Below are 23,082 nucleotides of genomic sequence, written 5' to 3'. Positions count from 1 at the left end.
TCATTATTCAAAAAAAGTAATTTTTATTTTTATAATATATAAATCTAATAATTTGTAATTTGTATAATGCATCGTTTTGATTTCGAAAAGTAACCGAATTGATTTCTGTATGCATTCTACATTATAAAATTATAGCACAGTTTTTATATTATATTTCATTTTAATATCTTTCTATTAAATCAAGTCAAATGCATACATAAGCCGAACTACTATAATTTCCTGTATTTAAATGTTTATTACACAAATAATGATTGTTTAACATAGAAACACGACTGACCAATCCCTACGATATTATAAATTTATATTTTATACGTATATTTTCCATAAAAAACTTACCTACCCACGTCCCCGGTAATTAAAATATGGAGTGTCTTTCAGTGATATAGGTTTTTTGTAAGGATTGATTAAAATTCTTTTTTTTTAATAATTAATTCGATGACCATTGTAAATAATATATTACAATGTAGAAATAAACCTCAAGAGAGACAATCAAACTTTATAATCACTTCCACCACCATTGTAAATAAATACTACTGGCAGCATTTCCTTGGCACAATATGTGACCCGAGACAATAAAATTACAATCTAAATCATGCTGCAATAATCTATATGTGTTGTTCCATATTTGAATAATCGTCATAATTTTATACTACGCATAAAACTATATTTTATCAACCGTTAAATTATATTTTAAATTTGCGATCCTGGTAAATATACCAAGTTGTTACAAAAATATAGTTGGGTAGTAGATATATAATATGTATATATACATATAGGTTTATGTGTATATATAATGTGAATACGGAAATTAAAGATGCTATATATATTTTTTTTTTAATTAAAAATCAAAATAACTTTGGATCGTTTATTTTTATTAACAAGTATTTTATAAACAAAATCAATATTTTTAACTTAACACATTTATAGCAATTTAGTAGCTTGACTAAAATAATATGACGTTTAAAGACTTAATTACTTTTCGGGACTTTTTACTAATTGTCTCAAATCATTATTTAACTAAAAATAGCCTTATAAATCGTGTTTCCAGCTAATATCTTTGATATGTTTAGGTTTATTTATAAAAATTCGTAACATCGGAAAAATCAAAATGGGTAAGTACCTACCATACTTTACGAAACTTGTTATTTACGCGCGTCATATCACCTCGTCTGGAGAGTAGGATTAATGAAATTAGTGGTCCTGGCCCCCGGGCTAAGTCAGTTTTTGGGGCCCTATTTTTTTTTTTTTTTAATAAAGCATTTTTATAATAATATGTCAGTTGATATTATTTATTAGTTAAATAAGAAAAATATTTTCCCTCTGAAAGGAAATTTACATTACACATTACATTACGATTTGTCGGGCATAAGTGCATAACACAATTGTATTTTGTGATTACGGCTATACATAATATAATATTATAATATATTTTGATACGAGTAACACGTGGACAATTTGTTACGAATCGCAGTCGTGTTAATAATTTCTATTTGATGGAGGTGGGTGAAAAAATTTAATTTTCTGCTCGGATAATGTATACCACTTTTAATATAACCATCTCGATCTCGCCCGGCGTTGCATAATAATAATAATAGAACGGTGACACGCCGCGTGACAAATTAATGTCATATACACAAAATATTGTCACTATTATTATTATTATTAAGGATGACGTCTGTGTAAAATATTATTTATATTAATATACTATGTACGTTGTATTTTTATATACGTTTCCAGACATAGAACCGGACGCGTTTTCCTCAAACTAATATTGTTATATTATTTTCCTCTCCGAACCGCGTTACGATTCACCGTTAAAACGCATTTCAAAGAGTATAATATTATTATAATAGTATACATTATATAGGATTAATGTGTGAGGTTTATTTGCCGCACGGATATCGTCTTACGATCGGTTTAATATGGGAAATAAAACATTTTACGTACATACACCCGTTACCATACGGGCCTTGGTGTTTTATTTCAGCGTCCCGTCGTAAAATCCCGTTATCGTTGCGCAGTATATATTATATTATATTATTATCATTATTACTGTTTCACAGTGTAATATTATAATATACGACTTATTCGCAAGCCACATAGTAACTATATATTGTGCGAGTGCGTATCACGATTTTTTAAGGTAGTTAGATAGACATATTATCGTATGTAGATATGTGTGTGTGTGTGTGTGTGTATAATATATATAATATGCCGATTACACATTAAATAACAATACAGTCACAGTGGCAAACAAGTTCAAGCAAGGACCTCGTAATATAGCCACGGGACACGCATAATGAAAATCAATAAGCATTTTCACTCTATAGTTTTATTATTAATGATTAAAATTTAAAGTTTTTCAGGTAGGTTAGAACCGTTGGTTGAGTTCGTATGTGAACATTTATTCATCAATATTCGCTGCGATGGTTTTTATATCAATTATAATGTAATGTACTGACTCTTTCAATATTTATATTTTTATTTTTATCCATATTATTATTTCGATAAATCAATTAGGAGAAGCAGTGTTGTTTATAAAGTAAAAACGAAATAATTAAATAAAAAACAGTTTTGAAAGAGTGACCGACTATAAAGGCTACTTCGATATAATATGCAATTATTAGTAATTCGATTTATTTACATTCGTTACATTGTATGTAATATAAATTATAACCACATACTTACTTATGAATGCATAGTGTTTACTCCGACAGTTATATCTACAGGAAACTGCGTGTGTATTTATTTTTAAATAAACCCTGTTAGGTTTACATTAAACCATCAAAATATAGTAAATATAGTATCTTATAGTGTTATTTAATATATGAATATTAATTTATATCATGTTCTTTATGACGATTAAACCTTACAATATTTGTTTGGTAATTATAAACAAATAAGTTTGACTATTTATTATACTGCTCATTAGTAATTTAAAAAATGATTAATTTTTTATTCCACTAAAGTATGCGTTGTTCATTCGTACCCAATGAAATATATTGTCAGCGCAATAACCATAGTACCAATAATGTTATTAAATAGGTACCTATACAATATATATTATGTATAGTAAAATTATGAATAAATAAATATATTTAATTTAACTAGATTCTAGCTAGTAGCTATACAATTGCTTAAATGATGGATAACAAATTAATTAAAAAACAACCATTAATTTCTATACGTGAACATTAGTCTATTTTGTACAAAATATTTTAGATTCTGAGTGGAGCAATGAATGTATTGATTTTAAAACGACGTTTGTATGTGTTATTTTTTCTGTCTATTATTATCACATTTATAGGCAATAAAAATGCTTCGATTTTCAATTGGATTATTTTCGGTAGCAAATTTGATCTAATCAGTACTTTAGGAGATCAAAGGAAATTTTTAATCCAATACTTTTCTTGATAATCGGAAAAAACGGATATGTTTAGGTAGGTACCCAAACCAGGATTTGACAAAACTAATTTTGTTTTTTGTTCTGATTTAAAAACAAATAACTGTAGGAACTTTAATTTTTTTACCAAATACATGGATTATCATTTTGATATGCATGATACAATTTTCAAAATATTTTATTTTAGTTGTTTTTTTTTTTTAAATGAAATTCAAAATTACAGCACATAAGTTTTTCTTATAATATCTGTATACAATTATAAATGTTTTTTTTATATGCATTTTAAATTTAAATTTTTACAAAATACGTAAAATTTATAAAAATTATAAGTTACAAGTATGTTGTAGTAAAAATTTTTAATTTTAAAAACTAGGGTTTAAAATGTAATACATTGTTACTCGTGAGTATCATAAGTATATATACGCAATTGGTTTTTTTATAGATATTTTTGGTTCTAATTTGGACGAAATTACATATTTTAACGGTGAATAACTGACAATATTAATTTTTTTGTTAAAATTCAAAAATACTTTTTGTTAAGGCATAAAACGTATATTATGAATTTTAATATAAGCAGTAGCATTTTCAAAATATTTAGATCAATTTAAAACAGTATATTATATTTATACTATGAGCCTATTCACACATTCATACAAAATTAGTAACACTAATAATATTATAAAATAGTATATATAAATATAAATTATTATACTAATTAAATATCGGAAAGAATTAAATCAACGTTTCTTATTACTAAAAGTAAAATAAAAATTAATTTTATAGATATATGATATAAAAAAAAACATATCATGAATTAATTTACTTAGTGGTATTTCGTATATAGGCTGACAGACCGTGTCCCCTTCAAAATCGTTTCCCGTATACAATAAAAATCAAAATAATTAAATACTTATTTATCAAGTACCTATCTCTCTAGCTTTTTTTTTTGTTTCATTTTTAAGTTTTTAATATACACTATAGTTATTACTTATAACTATATAATTTAAATATTACTAATTCAAAAAGATTTTACAATTTTCATACAAGCTGACACAAGTTGTTTTTCCCAGTGAGTTTTGAAAATTTGAAAACTTCTCTCATGTATAATTATAAATTCCAGATATTTTAACGAGTTTGGTATTGAATATCTGCTAGCAAATTGAAAATGTATACCTATCCGCCATCCGTGTATGAGCCAAAATATCAAAGCTAAAATGTGCGGAGAGTACCGTAAACAGGAAATTATAGTATCTCATATTCTGTCAATCATATGCAAGCAAATCATTTTCAGAAAATATTAGCAACTATCACACGATAAAACATTTTCAATACAGGCCGATAGTTCCATAGTTCTAATGAAAAAATTGTATATACCAATAATCTAATCCTATTGTAAAAAAAACGTTAATTATTTATTGTTGCTAAAATATAAAATTTTACCAAAAACCATTTATTAAATGGTGATTATTTGTATAATTAATAAAAAAAAATCAAAATAGGCAATCAAAAATTGTATAAATAAATTAATATAATCACTGACAAAATGTTTGTGATGATGGTAGAATCACCAATGGTTGGCGAGTGGTTAAGGAATACCTAGGAATTAAGTAATCGTTTCTGGTTGTATTGGCGATAATGCAACGACTACGTCTGTAGATGGTAGTTTAATTACAATTATTTTGTGGAATCACGAACTTTCTAACTTAAGGCTATTAGATTTTAGTAAAATGCTTTTATGGTTAAATGATAGTATGTTTTAAATTTCCAGAGTTACATATCTACAAAGGATTCTATAAATAACTTTATCAATTATTATGCATTATAATATTATATTAACATAGGATTTATTTATAATAAGATGTACAATTTAAGGATATAAATTACATTATAAATACATTATAAATGTAAAAGGAACATTTCCTAATTGTAATATGTGACTGAAAATATATTTTATACAAATGTTTGAAGAATGACAACTGAAAATAAATGAAAACCTGATTTAAAATTAATTTTAAGGCAATTAGATCCGTATATTTATAAAGGAACTATAATGCAGACAATTTATAGTTTCAAGGGGTAGTGATCAAACAATAACCGTAAAGAAAAATAAAATCTAACCATTTCAACGATCATAAATGACTTAACAGGAAAAAAATCACACCCCGTAAATAGTCGGTTTATGATCATTTTTTATGTACACATATAGAAAAGGAAAACTTTATTTTATTTTTGAACTAACTTTAATTAATGCAAAAAAAACAAATACTACATCTCATAATACCAACTAAAAAATGTTTGTAGTTTAGATACTATCACGACTTAATAGAATAGAGTTTTTATTCAAAATATTTTGAATGTAAACGAAATTATCGAAATCTATTTATATCGCGAAATGTTAAGTATTAAAAACATGTCAGTTCCAATACTATTTAACGAAAAATATAATAACTGTTAAGGTGCGCAATTTCGATTTTCGGCTATTTGTTTATTCAGAGATTTTATTGTATGAATGATGAAATGGTTTCATATTTGTTCTCTCAATGTATTATTTCGACGGCATCGATACTATTATTAGTTTGAAACTAAAAAGTTCTATTTAAATAACGAGAAACCGGAGTTTTACGATTCAAATGAAGTTTAGAACTATTGTTAAGTTTTTTTTTAGTTTGTTAGTAATTCAAAAAGATGAACCGGAATTGATTTGTCGAGAAAAATTATAGTTATATTAAACTAAAAATGGTAAAATATTTAAAAAAAACAAGTTAGAGCCATTTGAATTCTGCCCCTTATAACATATAATGTATTTTTTACTACTGAGGTATACACATAGTATTAATTCTATATCCTACGCATATTGCATATATAATATGTATTTATACATACAATAATGTATTACGCCTCAGCTATAACCTGACCAATGCCGACCGAGTGTAACTAATATAATTTAATATATGCGTTGAATAAATACACAATCGCGTATCAAATATACATAGTATTTAGGCACTAATTTAATATTATGTTAGTCATCCTTATTAATTGAACGCATCAGTGGTGGCGTTTCGATGAACTAATGTGCGAATTATTATTAATTTTTATCTATATATCGATAATTATATATGTTTATATAGTATTATATAGCCTTATAAATATTATTGTATTATTATGCAAAATGATATACCGGGCTAGGGCCGTCGGAAAAACATTGATTTTATCGGTTGAGAAATTGCTACCGCCCACACACCTTTGCCGCCGCTGCCCACCCCCCTCAACCATGGTCATCCCCTTCCTGCGCCGGTGTGCAGTGCCACCGCCGCCACCGCTGCCGTCTGACGAGTACGCGCCATTCTGGGTCATATCGTATTGATATTTCGCCACGCTTTCCGCCGTCGTCGTGGTCGACGACGCCACCTCCGCCGCTGCCACTGTCGCCACTGTCGCCACTGCCACTGCCGCCGTCGACTGTGGTCATGGTCGCGCGACGTTCTACGACCGCGACTGCCACCGTCACTGCCGCCACCGCCGCCCCCACCGGTGTAGCTAATTAAAATTAACACACGCCACTGACGCCCCTCCGATAAGACACGGACGGAATGTTCGTGGGCGACCAGAGAAGGCCGCCTGCTCTTTTCCACCCGCGTGTCCTTATCTCTCGCGCGTTATCTCGTGTGCGTTTGTTTTTTCCTATTTACCTTTCCTCACTAAACGACTCTACACGTGCACGCACACTCATAGGTATACGATTATTATACCCGTTAGACACCACTCGCACGCGATTTTTTTCTTCGTCTTTTCCTTTCTTCTACCTCACGCCAAAATCACTCTAAAAGATTGTCCTTTAGTAGTTGGTCGTTGATTTTTTTTTTGTTTTGTTCTCGTCGAATGAAATTTTCGCTTTTATATCGTTGGACGGGAAAATGTAATTTTTATTTTCTTAGATTTTTGCCGGTATATTTTTATTTTTGTTGCGTGGCTTAAAACGAAAACAGAACACGTGCATCTCCGAAACAGTTCGAAAAATTTAAATCTCGAGATCGTAGATTTTTTTTTCTGTTTTCATAACCCTCCCCCTACTCCACCTTCTGTCGCTACTCACGCGAATTATAAAAATTATATTAAATGAACATTGATATCAACATTTACTTACTTAACTGCTGACTTCTTATCCATAACTTTGCAAATTTTATGCTCAGATAAATCCATTTTACACTGTTATTTTTAATTTAACAGTGAATTGACCTTTTATCAAATTTAAAAGTTGGACTATTTTCTAGAGCTTAGCGTTGAATTTGTTTGATGTGTTTATTGTATTTATGAATTAGCATTAAGATAATTATAAAAAATTGTTTCGTTAACTGAAAGCGATAGATAATATTCTTTCTTTCACGTTAGATAATAGGTTTATTTACTGTAATGTTAATAATAACAGCGTGAAATGGATTTTTCTGGAGGTAAAATTTACTATGTTTTGCATTAATAAGACTGAGACACACACGCGGATACGTCGTTCTTTGCATAAAATATTTTTAAAACTTTTAAGAATATTCACTATATCAATAGGGCAGTCAATATATTACGTATTATAATTTATTTTTATTTATGTTTCCTGATTTCCTGGGATTAGAGCCGCTCTTTATATTATATATAGGCTTTTGTAACTTTCTCTTTTCTTACATTTTCAATAAACTTTGAGCGTATGGTTATTGATTTTTTTTTTAAAGTAAATATTTCACTTTATACTTTATAGATATAGAAAATATGTTTGCAATACTTTTTTTTTTCATTTTCTATTGTAGTCATTTTACGCCACGTAACCACGTAATATAATAGACATTATATTTGTATTAACTGTTCATATACAGGAGTTAAGTAACAAAACATGATATTATTTATTTTACATTTTTTGAAATTATATAATAAAATACTTATGAGTTATAATAGTGAACGCGTGTTTTGAGTAATATACAAGTCTTGTAAATCATTATAATTCTTTTATAAAATGTCATACTTTTTTATACGGATACTTTTTAACAGAACTTCCAATAGACGACGCAAAACCCACATTCAAATGTAAAATTAAAATAGAAAATATACATGGTGCATGCATGATATACATTTTTTTTAAATAAAATTAAAATACACATCGTTATAACTTATAACTATCAAACCTAACCACACTTAGGAATACTTACAATTTTTCATATTTTTAATAAAAAATAAGTGTAATAGAATAATTAAAAACTTTTACAATTTACCATTAAAAAAAAAAGAAAAAACTAAATTAAAATCTCAAATAAATGGTTTTCTGGCTTCTCCTTTAATAGTTTAATGTATAATGTAAATAACAAAATTACTCAGATATTATAATAAAATTAGACTATATAGTTTAATACCACTTGTATCTATTATTATTTATTTGGTAAATATATGTATGTAGTATCTGATACACATATACCCGTAATCGGCACCTAAATACTATACTGTATAGATGATTTGTATGTAATAACAATTTCCTTTGAAATATTTCTGCTAGGTTTCGTTTTGGCGGTCTATTTGCATAAAGCGACTGTGTTTGATATTATTACCTATTAGCATAACATTTTAAGTGTTGTACTTACGAAAATAAACCCAACGCTAGAACACGGGACACCTCATAGAGAACTTTTAATCGATACGATGTACTTTTAATACAAGTATTATGTTATTTTAATGGTCACATGATATTATTAATTGCTCGTAAATTGATATATTATTATGACGTCCTATACGCGCAGCCTACAGTTGGTGTGGTTTCATTAACGTCACGGGGATCCGATAAATTATTAAATAAAGCTGGTTGGTGTTCTGCAGAAATAAGTGTAGAGGTATGGGTGAGGGATTTTTTGTGAGGCAGAGGAGAGGGGGCACGTGACGCAAAAACGGAACGTTTGAAAATGACAAATTGCTATAGCTAAATACGCAGCCGCCGCCGCTGGCACGACACGGCGGTCATGGATATATATATATATATATATATAGAAATAAATATGTCGCAGGATTATTCGGGCAAAATGATTAATAGCTGGGTGGCGGCATGTGATATCCTCCTCGACTCTCAAGCCACAACCGCTCCTCCGTTTTGTCACTCTTTGCCTGTAAACGTTTTGTGTTTATTTTCTTGATTTTTTTTATTTTACACCCAAACACACCTAAACAACCACCATGCAACAGCAACACCCAGAGAAGCTTTTTCTCGTTTCAAAACCACCTTCGTTCGTTCTCAATACACTGGAGCAACGCACCCCTTCAACTGTCTCGGTTACGGTATGCCGGCAGCATATATCTGCTTCTTTTTTCCCTTTTCCTTTTCTTTTTCCTTTTCATAATATTATATATATATATATATATAAGCGTAACGAGTTTATTATAATGTATTACGACACTTATTGCTATGTTAAACCACAAAATCGAATTTCCATTAAGAAACAAGCTTTAGGGCTATGAATCATAACACACACGTATATTTAGATCCAGATGTTGATTATTATTTATCATTTTTTTTTTCTACTTTTTTGTGGATTTTGGTTACAGTTTTTTACAAAAGAGAATCTTTATACGAGTGTTTACAATCAAAATAATTGCATAAAAATGTTCATAACTAAATTCTGACTACTGTAATATTTAAATTTTCTTATTAGACATACTTAGATTATATTGATTTTTGACAAGATAAATTAATAATAATAATAATAATATATTTTTTTATAAACCTTGATGTTAAGTAATAAAAAAAAATCAATCGTTAAATAATATAATATATATATATATATATATATTATATGAAACTGTTTATAAAGATTAAGTCAAAAACTAATAATATTTATTTTTTTAATACACATATTAATGTGCGAATTATAAAACTCAATTAGATTATAGAAATTATGGAAATTATTCTTACAAATTTTATAAAAGTTTAATAAATAATATTACCTATAGAAGTTATAATATATATATTTGTATAAATCAACGTATTTAAGTCATGGTTTTGAGCTAAAATTAGATAAAAATACACTTACTGAAATGTGTACCAATTGTGTCTAACTACCTATTGATATGGTACGCAGTAAGTGAAAATACTATAAAATAAAACAAAAAACCAACATTAATTACAAATAAAATAACTTCCCCGTTCTATAACAAAAATTAAAACACGTAAAAAAAAAAATGACCACGGTACTTAATCAATAATCGATATTAAATATTTTTAATCTATTATTACGGAATAATGAGAAACACTAAACATTAATTCAATAAGAAATGTTTCAATGGTAGTGACTGTAGTTATTATTATATATTATTAAGCGTCTTGTTTGCACTAACTTTATTTATTTATTATTATTTTATTTTAATTTATATTCAAGAACTTAATACTATTATTTGTCACTTGCAATTATACCGCCAGTGTTTATTACTACACGCAAATAAAATGCTTGTACTGACATGTTTTAGATTCCTATACCATGCAGACCACAAAAAACATTTTCGGTTTTGGTTTATGAGATCCCCGAAGACATTCCTGATGAAGACATTCGCCATTCGTTGTATAAATTTCAAACTGTCGTCGAGGTCGTCCGACTTTATCATGCGGGTAATTTTTAGTATAAACCATACAATACAGTACCATTTTAGTTCTTTATAAAAACGGGATTTACACAGGAAATAATTCAATATTATGTTAAGAATCCGATAACTGTATATTTGCATTATATTTGAATTTGTAGTATGCGATAAAGACGTATGCAATACATACTTACTCACACGAGTATTTATAAGAAAAAAAAATCTAACTACCAATGGAATGAATGTATTTTTACTCATGTGATTTTTATTGTTCGATATACGATTTTAAATTGGTGAACTTACCTTAACCCAAGTATTGATATTGAGTATTATTATAATAAAAATAAAACTTCACTCTCATTATTACTTTACTAGTTTACCATACATAATATCATTATAAGGCACATAGTATACACATTGTAATTTTTATGTCCATCAATACCATACAATATGTATACATTATATTTTAAAATAAATTATTTTATATAGGTAGTAGATAATAAACGCTATATCAGTAATTTACATGATATATTACATGACATAAAATAAAATATATAATATTCAGTTATATAAGGTGATGAAATTAATTAATTAAATAATTAGTTCGTGTTCACATAATGTTTATACACGGGTAATCGGTTTTGTTAGTAATTCGAAAGTTTCCGAGGGAGTATTACTCAAAACGATAATAATAATAACTTACCAAGTTGGAACATCATTAAACATTACTAATGTAAACTACCAAAACAAATTCGATGTAATGTTTAAACGTCAAGTCATTTAACTCGTAAATAACAGTATTAATTAATCAAACCTCTGAACACCATAATATTGCTTACTGCGTGCAATAAAAAGTTTGAAAATTTAAAATTGAATAATTTGAAAAAATCAACTAATTTAATCTGCCAAAAATTTTTCATTTATATAACACACTCGCTTATGGTATGGAATAAATATTTCATATATTAATGTTATGTCAGTGGATTTTTTAATTGATATATTCTGAGTATACCTTCGTAATACGCAACAACAGAGTAATAATCTAAACTAATAATAAGCAAATGTAGCACACAATATTAAATTTATGGATTAGAGTCATTATACAGTAATTAGTGAATATAATAATATATATATATATATATATTAGTATATTGCGCATAATTTAATAGAGTCCAAATATACGTGTATCATGGTTTTATTTTCCAGTGGTCGTTATTTTGTGAGCGTCGGGTCTTACACAAATGTTAATTGTTACTTACTTACACATATAAATATTTAATGTACTTGTGTACTACATCGTGTTCACTGCACATTGAAAAATAAATAAATTTAGATAAAAAATGATTAAAAATGATTTTAGGGTTATAACGCGTTGAGCAAGAATTATAAAAATTGAAATAAATGATATTATTTTGGACGTGCATCGTACCATTTTTTTACTTATTGTCTTCTGCATTATAGTAATAACATTTATACATTTTTCAATCATTTTATATTTAAAAAGTTTTAACTTTCATAACATTTTTAAAAATGACAGTACAAAAAAACCTTATAAATATTAGTTTGTATAAAAAAAAAATTGTTTGATTAAATTTTTAGTATTATTTTTATTCCGTAGACCATAACAGTAATGTTATTCTTCGTTAAAATCGAATTGTTTGGATGATTTTTTTTTATTAACTAACCTCAACGTCCTCAACACTAACGTTGTATTAGTTCATATTGATGACATTTATAATCTGGAGTCTGAAGTTTAGACCGATCTCAATGGATGTGACACGGAACGCAATAAAAAAACAAAACGAAATGAAAAAAATTTTATGTGCGGATGAATTATTATTTGAAAATAATCTAACACGTAAAGATGAAAAATATTTTACCACGTCCAGTTGCAGTTTGGCCATATTTTTAAAAAACTTATGCTATAACATATCGGTTTGCACGTAAAAGTGTACGTCGGTTCCTAGTCATCTTGGGCGTTATCCCTTCTACCCATCATGGCTCCTTATAATATTCCTCTTGTAAATACGTCATATCTACAATATATTACATGCGTACGGGAAATATTGGTTTTCGTATTTGAATATATTTCCGTTTTCTTTGCCCCTATACAGATATATATACATATAGTAAACCATCATCATGTATACGTCATGTCTTCCACGTACATTTTTCAATAGGAAAACTCGAATGAGAGTATATAAAAGTATATACTTTAGAAAACTATACGCAGAACATCTCACTAGCATATTCTAATATATATATATATACATATATATATATATATATTAATATACGCGTGTCCAGCGGCGATGCCTCTGCGGGGGTGTTGGATTAGGTTCGTAAAGAGTTTTTTATTTTATTTTCTTTCTTTCCACCCCTACCACTCTCACCCACTCACTTACTCGCACGCTAACCATCTACCCGATTCGCCGAAATAATGTTTACTGATTTACTGATTCTTATTATTTCACCCGAGGGTGAATGAACGGCGAGTCTAGGGGTATAGTACCCCAAAATCATAACAAGTTAGTCTACATGCGTCCAATAACAACCATCACTGTTTAAGACCTAACTGCTGAGAAAATCTATATTATATACGAGTACGCGATATTGTAAAAGCTTACAATCACTGGACAAATTAACGATTTGCACATTTTTGGAATTTTCACTCATCAGTCATAGGAGTGTAGAAAACTAATAATTTAATATTATGTAAAACTAAATAATTTTTTTTTTAAATAATCAAAAATAGAATAATAATTAAATCAAAATGATTTTGCTATAGAAAATTAAATAGTTGTAGTTACACATCTAATAATTTTGAAATAATTAAATTTTGGAATATTTTAAGTAATTTGGCTCATTTTCACTGCAGTAAAGACACTATAATGTACTGTAAAACAAATATAAATTTATCGTCATTTAAAAAAAATCAAATAAATTAAAAAATTATAGCGAATAAAATGTTTAAAAATGTATGATACTGTTTTTAAATAATACTAAAAATTATGTTGTTAAAATATTTCTAAAAATTTTAATACTTTTCGAGACAATTATCGCAGTGCAAAACAAAATTTGAGTACTAATATCATTATATAATAACCATCTTGGGAATTGGAATCAATACCTCTTTGCCACATCTTGGCTGAGTTTTAGTTGATATACGATGAGTATTATTATGATAGTGCAATATCATAATATGTATTAGTTGTATCACTGCAGGCTAGGATCCACTACGACAACAACTAAATTATAATTCTTGGTCCTTCGACGCTCAAAATATGTTTATAACCTTTCGGACGTATAATAATATTATTCCGTATTAATTATTCCTTCAATATAATACGTACACAAACCATAACTTTATGATTAGTTTGAGATAACTTAATGAAAATTAGAATATTGGATCCAAACCTAATCTCCAGATTTAACTAGGTTCCTGAAAAACTCAAACGAAAAAATTTGACTATAATATACCTAATAGATAACTGTGAATTATTGTTTAATGCTTTAATAATAAAAATACAAAATGGTCAGAAATAATTAATTAATTGACTTTTTTTCAATTATTTTTGTGTAACTATTTGTTATATATACAGTCACACCATAAAATTCATAGCCATAGACTTAAATTATATAATTGAAAAGTCTTATTCAATCTTAAAAATAATTCTTTCATTTATTTTTTTAACCGTTTGTTTGAATAATAATAATAACAACACAATTATTTTGATTTTTTAATTATAATATAAAAAAATACGTTAGTTACGTTACATAACATATAAGCTAAATCAGAACTTTTCATTATGCGAATCATACAGTCGAATATTGGAAGAAAAATTCGATTTATTTAAAACGTTTGCATCGATGTAAGAAAAACGTGAAACAGTGTCCCCGAGAGATGATATTATATAATAACAACTACGTGCAATTATAGTTGTCCAGCATATATAATAATATTGTACACGGTAGGATAGCTGCCTTGGGCATTGGAATTCGATGCGTCTTTTCTGTATTTGATTATATATTTTATAGTCGTTGTAATATTATGTGTATACTATATTATGTATATACTTGTATTGTACCACTGCGGGCTATAATATGCTATAACAGTATTGTAGTCGCGAATTCTTGAGCTGTCGGCGCGCAATTGTTTATAAGTTTATAACCCCACAAAATGTGTATCGGATATTATACAGACATGGTCATATTATTATATTTTGTTATAGATGCAATATGAATTTAATATACAATTTTAGCTGCACATCATCATAATTTGAGATTGTTGATGAATTTTAATTATTTTGGAGAGTATTATGATATACGATTTACGTCTTATCTGAAATACAGTAAAACAAAATAATTTGTGCTTTCCAAACATAAATCAACTGATTTTATAGGTTTTTATAGGCACGGTTAAAGTTTAATATTTTGACATAACACCATACCATATTAAAAAAAAAAAAAAAATAATAAATAATACTTCTAAAAAGTGTGTAAATACCTACTTATGCACTTATACAACTGAGAGTAAATTTAAAACTATTCAAAAATGTTCGACTATAGTGCTGTATGCTGCAATAAATTTTGAAATAATTTTATCCACGTGAATTTAAAACCAAAAACAGAGCTACGAAATAAAACATTGTAAGTCTTGATAGTTTTATTTATTTTTAAATATAGGTTGGATGCTAAAAACCATTAACCATTTCAAATCAGACACGGATTATTGTTGTACTCTATTACATGCATTATACTGGATATTTTATGGAATTTCTCAATAATTTTTGAAATAATGTAAATTCGAAAAACTATCTATATGCCACCAATATTAATAATATGTAACCTGATCTGTGATTCAGAACAATGCTAAAATAACTGTCTGGCGTAGAGTTGTAAAATAAAATTTTTATACGCATACGCCATGACCGCCGTGGTATGGTATTGGTAATTGCTCTAGTTCGCGTATCAGTTTACTATTTGGAAATAATATGCACAGGCATATCAAGCGTTGAAATTCAAATATTATGCCTATGAATTTTCCTCGTATATAATAATATTATAGCTATACCCCTGCATTAATAGTTTATTATGTATATTATTATTACCGTGTATACCGTATACAACAGTTGAACAGTGTACCTACTGCAATCAATTTGGTAAATATTACAATAAATTGTAAAAAAATTATACAAAAAATAAAATTCATATTGCTTACATATTTAGCTTACTAATCAATTTAACTTTTTGATTCGGTTAAAATTAATATTATGATATTAACGAAATTAATTTCAACTCGTAAAACTATTATTTATTTTATTAGTTGTATAAAATATAGTAGGTATCTTCTTCTAGTAGATTTCCATGAAAATAATCTAAAATTTTGAAACTATATCTATCGAATTAGTTTCAAACTAAACCTAATCCCTATAGAAATATCTATTTTACTCATAATATTAATCAAATCGAAATTCAAGTTTGATTCTACACATTATTTCGTATGTTACAAATATAGAAACAAATTAAATTTTAAGCCTGCAGTCAAAAACACGATATTAATATATTATAATAATAATTGAATTCCAAAGTATTATACATGGATTAAAGACTATAATAATAAACCTTAAATTTTAAAATATAAATCATCGACAACATTATAATATTAAGTACATATGAACAAAATTTATAGATAGATACTATTTTATAAAGCTATAATTAAAATTTCTAAGTGCAAAGTTTTGGAAAATCTTTAAATTCTAACCCTATTTCCAAGAAATTTCATTAGAACAAGAGTTTACTAAGCAACAGAGATTATTGGTCTGGTTTAAAACTTATACGTAGAATATAATATACTATAGGCGTTTTAGGTATACTGAAATATTATATTATTATTGAATGAAGTAAGTCTTGTGCAAGTCTTTTTCGAGGAAGATCCTATTACGAAGGATAAATTTCACGCAACACTTTATAAAAATATAATATTATACTCACACGCCATGTTTGGTGGACGATAATAAAATTATTTACACGAGGGATTTCATTTTTGGTTTACGACATGGGAATATTTCGACTGAGTTTTGTTTTAAGAAGTTCACGTTATTAGATTGCAGTGGCAGCGAAGTAAATCTGTAGTAGTGGTTCGAAAAAAAATTAAAATAAATTATTTTTTTTACTTTTATATAATTAAGTGTTTTTTAATTTATTTTTACAAATTTGTTTTATTTTTTACAAACTGCAATTTAAAATTTTGATTTTTTTTTTTTAGTCTGTAATAGGAAACTTTTCGAACATGTTAATCGTTATTGATTTGGTTTTATTATATTAATGTTTTAAAAAATACATTTTGTTAACTTACATCGATTTTTTGATAGGATACTGTTGTAGGAGATAACATATTAAAACCGTTACATGCTATAAATGACAAATAAACTGAATATAAAATCAATACTTACTATTACTAAATTAATTACTCTAATAAAAATATACAAATCGTTTTAGCTATTTAATTTTTATCGACATCCCCGTAATCACACAGACTGACTTGCTGACCGATTACCATTGATTATTTTTTTAAACAATCATGCACAACGCGTTTTTCTATATTATATAATGTGTGTTGTTATAAAATAATATGTTACGGCGTGATGCTCACTGTGTGCGAGTAAAAGGAATTTCAACATTATTCGGCCGGACGTTAACAGCGGGTAGCTGATATGGTGTACACAGTAGTGGTGACGGGTGAGAGGGTAGTGGAGTGTTATATCCGTTTCTACGGTTTCGACAGCAGAGCTAGCTATTGTCGTCACGATTTTCCAAATCCATTATCCCCGGGAAAATTACTCTCGCTGTTATTCTTCTGTATTATACACACACACACAGATACTGAATAATATATTATATGGTTTCATTTTATTCTCGTATTTTTTTTAACGTTGCAAAAAATAAGTTTGCATGACGTATACAAACAAATGGGTTCAAATACGCGTAGAAATTACCGAGCTGAGCTGAGCTGCGTGTCCGATAAAACACTGTCCCCGGTTTTAGGTTCGATTGCGGTTCTCATGGTTTCAAAACGTCAATATTACACATATATCCGGGCATAAGCCATGATTCGACCAGACAAATTTGGCGGCCTAACCTGGGGCATGTCGGATGCAACACTTGTATCATGTTTGGTTAGTATATTATTATGCCAGGAGGGTAATCGTAAATGAAACATAAATACGTACAGTTCACATAATAATACATGCCTAACCTAGCCTTTATAATATACGAGGGTAAAGGGTATATCGCAGCATGTCAATCGACTAATTTGCTCATCTAAATTTCAAATAATTATAACTTATTAACTAGACACTCATTCAATTGAAGTTTCTAGACGTAGCGATATCTATATAACATGTAAATAATTTACAATGATGTGAGTTTTTGTTAATTTTTTTATATACTTTTATTGTGTTTACTGTTACAAATTGGAGCAGTAAGACAACTTCAATTTTTAACTTTATTGGTGGTTTCTGTTAGCAGAGTGGATCTAGTTGATACTTGGAGGCTCAAAAAAAAAAATTCCAAGTACTTTTAAGGCTGTATCCGTGATGAAAAAATATATAGATACATCACAATTTGTATATTTTGATACGCACAACCCATTCAAATAATTTTGACTTCGTCTATATCCTATTTATCCAATTTTTATAGGTTGTCGTTACAAATAATATACATATAATTATAATATAACGAAAATAAATAAAATATTTGTACTGCCTATTTTAACTTATTTTTATCATTAATCTGTAGGTATTAAACAATTTCAACAAAATTTAATTCAAATTTTGCTATTATATTTTGTAGTTCAAAAATTATTAAGATGCATTTTTACCAAATATTGTCTTGTATTAGTATATTCTAGAATTGATAAGGTTTTTAAAATATTTTAGATAACTTTAAGGTATTTATTCACACTGAAAACTATTGAAATTTAAAATTGTTTTTAAACAATTCATATAAATAATGACAATTTATTACTATATTTGATTACTTTATGAGAACAAATGCATACAATTTTTAATTGTATCAACTAAGATTTAAAAATTAAGTTTTCTCGTATGTTCTTTAATTTAAAAACTCAAAAAATATCAATTATTATATTTTGCTTAACTCGTTATTAACGTATGATACAATATATTGCGTCATCGAAAATTTATAATTTATAAGTATAATAAATCGCAATTGAAGAAAAACGATTATCGTAATATCTGCAATGCATATTATCTGTTATTTTCATTTCTCTGGTTCAACAAAAGTAAATACCTCATAGATGTAATTATACGATTCTGGTGTATATTGTCCACAGTAATAATAAACCATTGTAATTACTATAAGTTGTAACAATCCCTAAAACTGTACACGTCACTGTGCAAGTATAACGAATAACTACAATAATTAACAACAATAACCTGGATGGTTGTCAAAACGATATAATTATTCGTTTTAATCCTACTTCAATTTTACGTCATTTAACAAAAGCCTGGCGATGAAAATTAGGACAATACAATGGAGAAAGTATCTCATTCTCGTCGTCGTTATAATTTATAAATTTGTTTTAAAAATTTAACTCTGCACCATAAAATACAACCAAAACATATATTTTAAAATATTTTTTTTATGATACGTGTAACAATCGTTACAGTTATTTTTAATTATATTTCATTATCATTTAATTAAAAGTAAATTCAGTTTTTTGAAAAAATTATATTTAATTTATTCTCGTTTTATTTTTAATTACGCACACTTTTTGTGACATGTTGATAATAATGATAATATTATATTTTAATGAAATAGTGTTTAAAAAATACTATAAATTGAACTTTACGACAGCCGTGCACCTAAAATGCATATCCAAAACGCCGTACTGCCATTATTATTATTATTTTATTATTAAAATAGGTCAACATAATAATATTATTATTTATTATAGCTAATCTTTCTATATACATACGAAACGCTAAGCAAGTTCACGCGCCCCAATAAATTAAGGAAATTAATTGATTATATTGATTCGTTTGATTTTCAATATATTACATTATTATTATTATTATTGTTATTATACCTACCTATTGCTCATATTATGTCCTACTCGGTATGGTTCAACCATGTCAAATCATGTTTTTCACAATTACCTATCAAACTGATAATTTTAAAATTATATTTTAACTGAAACATGACTTAACATGTATGTACATTTACAAAAAACAATAAACCACTTCCAATAAAACTATTATTTAGTTACTGTTTACTAATATATAATTAAAAATACAAAAACTAGCTTATGAATAATTCCTTAGTTCCAAAAGTACAACAAGTACTTAACAGTAAGTACTTAAAAATTGATTTTGAAGCACCAAAAAAATACGTATTTATAATAACAACAATAAAAATTATTGTCACATGTAATAATATTGTTAATGGATAAAATATTTTTAACCAAACCATTTTTCATTGAAAACATAAAATTAATTTTTACGATTTTATGTAATGCAATGTATTTTGTACCGCAATAAACAGCAAGACTATTGAACAATACGTTATAGAAAAATCAGGAATGCTGACTGTGTAATAAATGATGAAATAACAGTGTTGTGGAGTCGTATAAGGCCATCGCTATAGAAGTTTATACGATATGTTGAAAGTTCGTGCAAAAATGTTTCTACGATATAATATTTGTTATGATTCTTAAACAAACCTTACGATCTATTTGGCCGTTATTTATATTATATTGATATGATGCTAAGTGATAATAACGTATAATTTATGTCAAAAGTACAAATATCGGTAAAATTCAGATTTTATAGACGCAAATGTTAAGCTATATAAACGACCGCTCTTGGACTATACACCAAAGCCTTAAACAATATTCTTATGATATTTTCTACTGTAACGAAAACACAATGTTTATCATTTGGAAATTACCGTGAGTTTTTAGATAGTACTTTATATATTATATTATATTTTAGTACCTACGATAAGGTTCCGAGATTCGGGTATTGTCCAATATCTATGTTGATAGAATCCAGTGTTTACCGTACTTATTAAGAACGCTGATTTCACCTGTATTAAAATGGTATGAACCGAATGTAGGGTACAACTTTGTTATTGTAAAACCACTATAGCGTCAGATTATAGTTTTAGAATTACCACCAATAGTGGTTACTCCTTCATTATTTCAATAATTGTTTTTCACTTATTTAAAATTTAAAATTAATCCGTTAAAATATATTTGTATTTATTTTATAATCCGACCTAGACTCTAAGTACTGGAGAATCACTAAATAATAGTCATGCTTTAATTTGTTGTCTAAAATGTAATGAATTATGTAACGTATTACACGATGTTCTTAAATAAATAAAATATACATATATAATACAAATTTTTTAGACGTACCTACGTGATATAATATGTGCTTGAGTTTTAAAATCTACAAGTTTTAATTGATACGTTTGGCAAAACACTTAAGATTATAATAAATCACATAATATCAAATAATTCCATACCACATATAATACTATGGTTATTGCAATGCGTGATTAACAACATGAGCTATGTTTCCGTGTATAGTAAGTATTATAATCGTTTGTCGTTAAAGTATGTCGGGTGTCTGTGTGAGTTAATGAACGGTGGGTGGTGGGGGCTATAGAAAATTATGTAATCTGCTATATGTACGGTTATTATATCACAAAATATATTTTTAGAAATAATTATACCCTGACGGAATCTTATAGATTATAATAATATCGTCATTATTATAATATTATTTTCCTGGTATAAATTTTGGAAACTTCTGAAATTATCATCAAAATCAGCTTTTGTTAAAATATTAATAATATTATAAAAACAACATCAATCTAAATAATTGTCGTCAGTTTATGGAGCGCACATGACGTAGATCTGTATTGTTGTCACTGACGATGACGGTGAGGTGTGTCAGTGTGTTGTGTACATTGGGTACGAGTGTGTGGCCTCGCGGGGGGAGTAATTACACTTCTTGTGCACATTTATTCTACCTAATGTATCCTTTTCCCCGATACTCGACAGAACACCAATAAGTTTTCATAGTACTTAAATATTAAAACAAACGTATTTTAAACTTCTTTGTTTGAAAAAATGATTTATGACTATTTTATAGTTATTACAAATACAGTATTTTGAATTTTAAAACTATAATTTATATATAGTTTTATTCAGGGTTGGTAAAAATATTTTAAACGTTTGTATGTTGTATCTTATAATATGATTATACTTTATAGGTCAAACTGATTGCGAATGCTTTTTTACTTTTAGTAAACATGTGTTATAGTTTATCAATAAGGCTATTAAAACACAGAATATTGTATTTTTGTATATTCTTGATTAGATATATTACAGTAAGAAAAGTCATAATGTTCGTTAAAGATTTGTACATAACGTGTATACAAATAAATTTAACGAAATGGATAAATTAGAAAAAAATTGCATGCTAAAAGTTAATTTAAATAATAATATAATTTCTAGCCATACAGTGAGTAATGAGTGCAGACTGTAGAGTAGCATTAGAGTTGTAGTATACGTCACGCCTTATGAATTCATTCAGTATATGTTTACGTTTGAAATTTTTCGATCATGATGAGCAAACGGAAACTACATACAATAGGCAACTTCTAAAAAAGCAATTCCTACCAAATCACGCTTGTCGGCGACACAAAATTATTGTTTTATGCATTGTAAAATAGGGTTGGAGAGAAAGGGATGGTTGTATAAACTATGTTTTTTACAATTAATATAATTAAAATATGAGCGCGTGCGTTCCTGTCCGTAATATAATAATATAATGTTATTATCATCGGCATTATCATTATTATTATTATTGCTATTATTATTATCATAGTTTTTAGTCTACAAAAAGAAACACTTAACGTGAATTACAAATAAATATTAATAGCGCCAGCGCCCCAGTGGAGTCCATTTGTACTGATTAAACCAACATTTTATTTATTTATTTTTTATTTATTCTGTCCTTCGCGTCCGACAACCGGAGTCGGTATCG

At 27.5% G+C, this 23,082-nt stretch overlaps 1 protein-coding gene across 1 annotated transcript in view; it reads left to right on the top strand.

Moving 5' to 3' along the window:
• The window catches only part of LOC113548684, a 49,659-nt gene that overhangs the window by 11,790 nt on the left and 14,787 nt on the right, over positions 1 to 23,082 (top strand). Inside the window, exon 2 of the mRNA XM_026949694.1 lies at positions 10,889 to 11,027. Within this exon, the coding sequence (XP_026805495.1) occupies positions 10,889 to 11,027 (139 nt within the window). The remainder of the gene's footprint in view (positions 1 to 10,888; positions 11,028 to 23,082) is intronic.

This window comes from Rhopalosiphum maidis, chromosome 4 (genome assembly GCF_003676215.2).
Source record: "Rhopalosiphum maidis isolate BTI-1 chromosome 4, ASM367621v3, whole genome shotgun sequence".
Classification (NCBI taxonomy): domain Eukaryota; kingdom Metazoa; phylum Arthropoda; class Insecta; order Hemiptera; family Aphididae; genus Rhopalosiphum; species Rhopalosiphum maidis.
The sequence above is the reverse complement of the archived record's forward strand: the minus strand, read 5'-3'. Positions and strand labels throughout refer to the sequence as shown.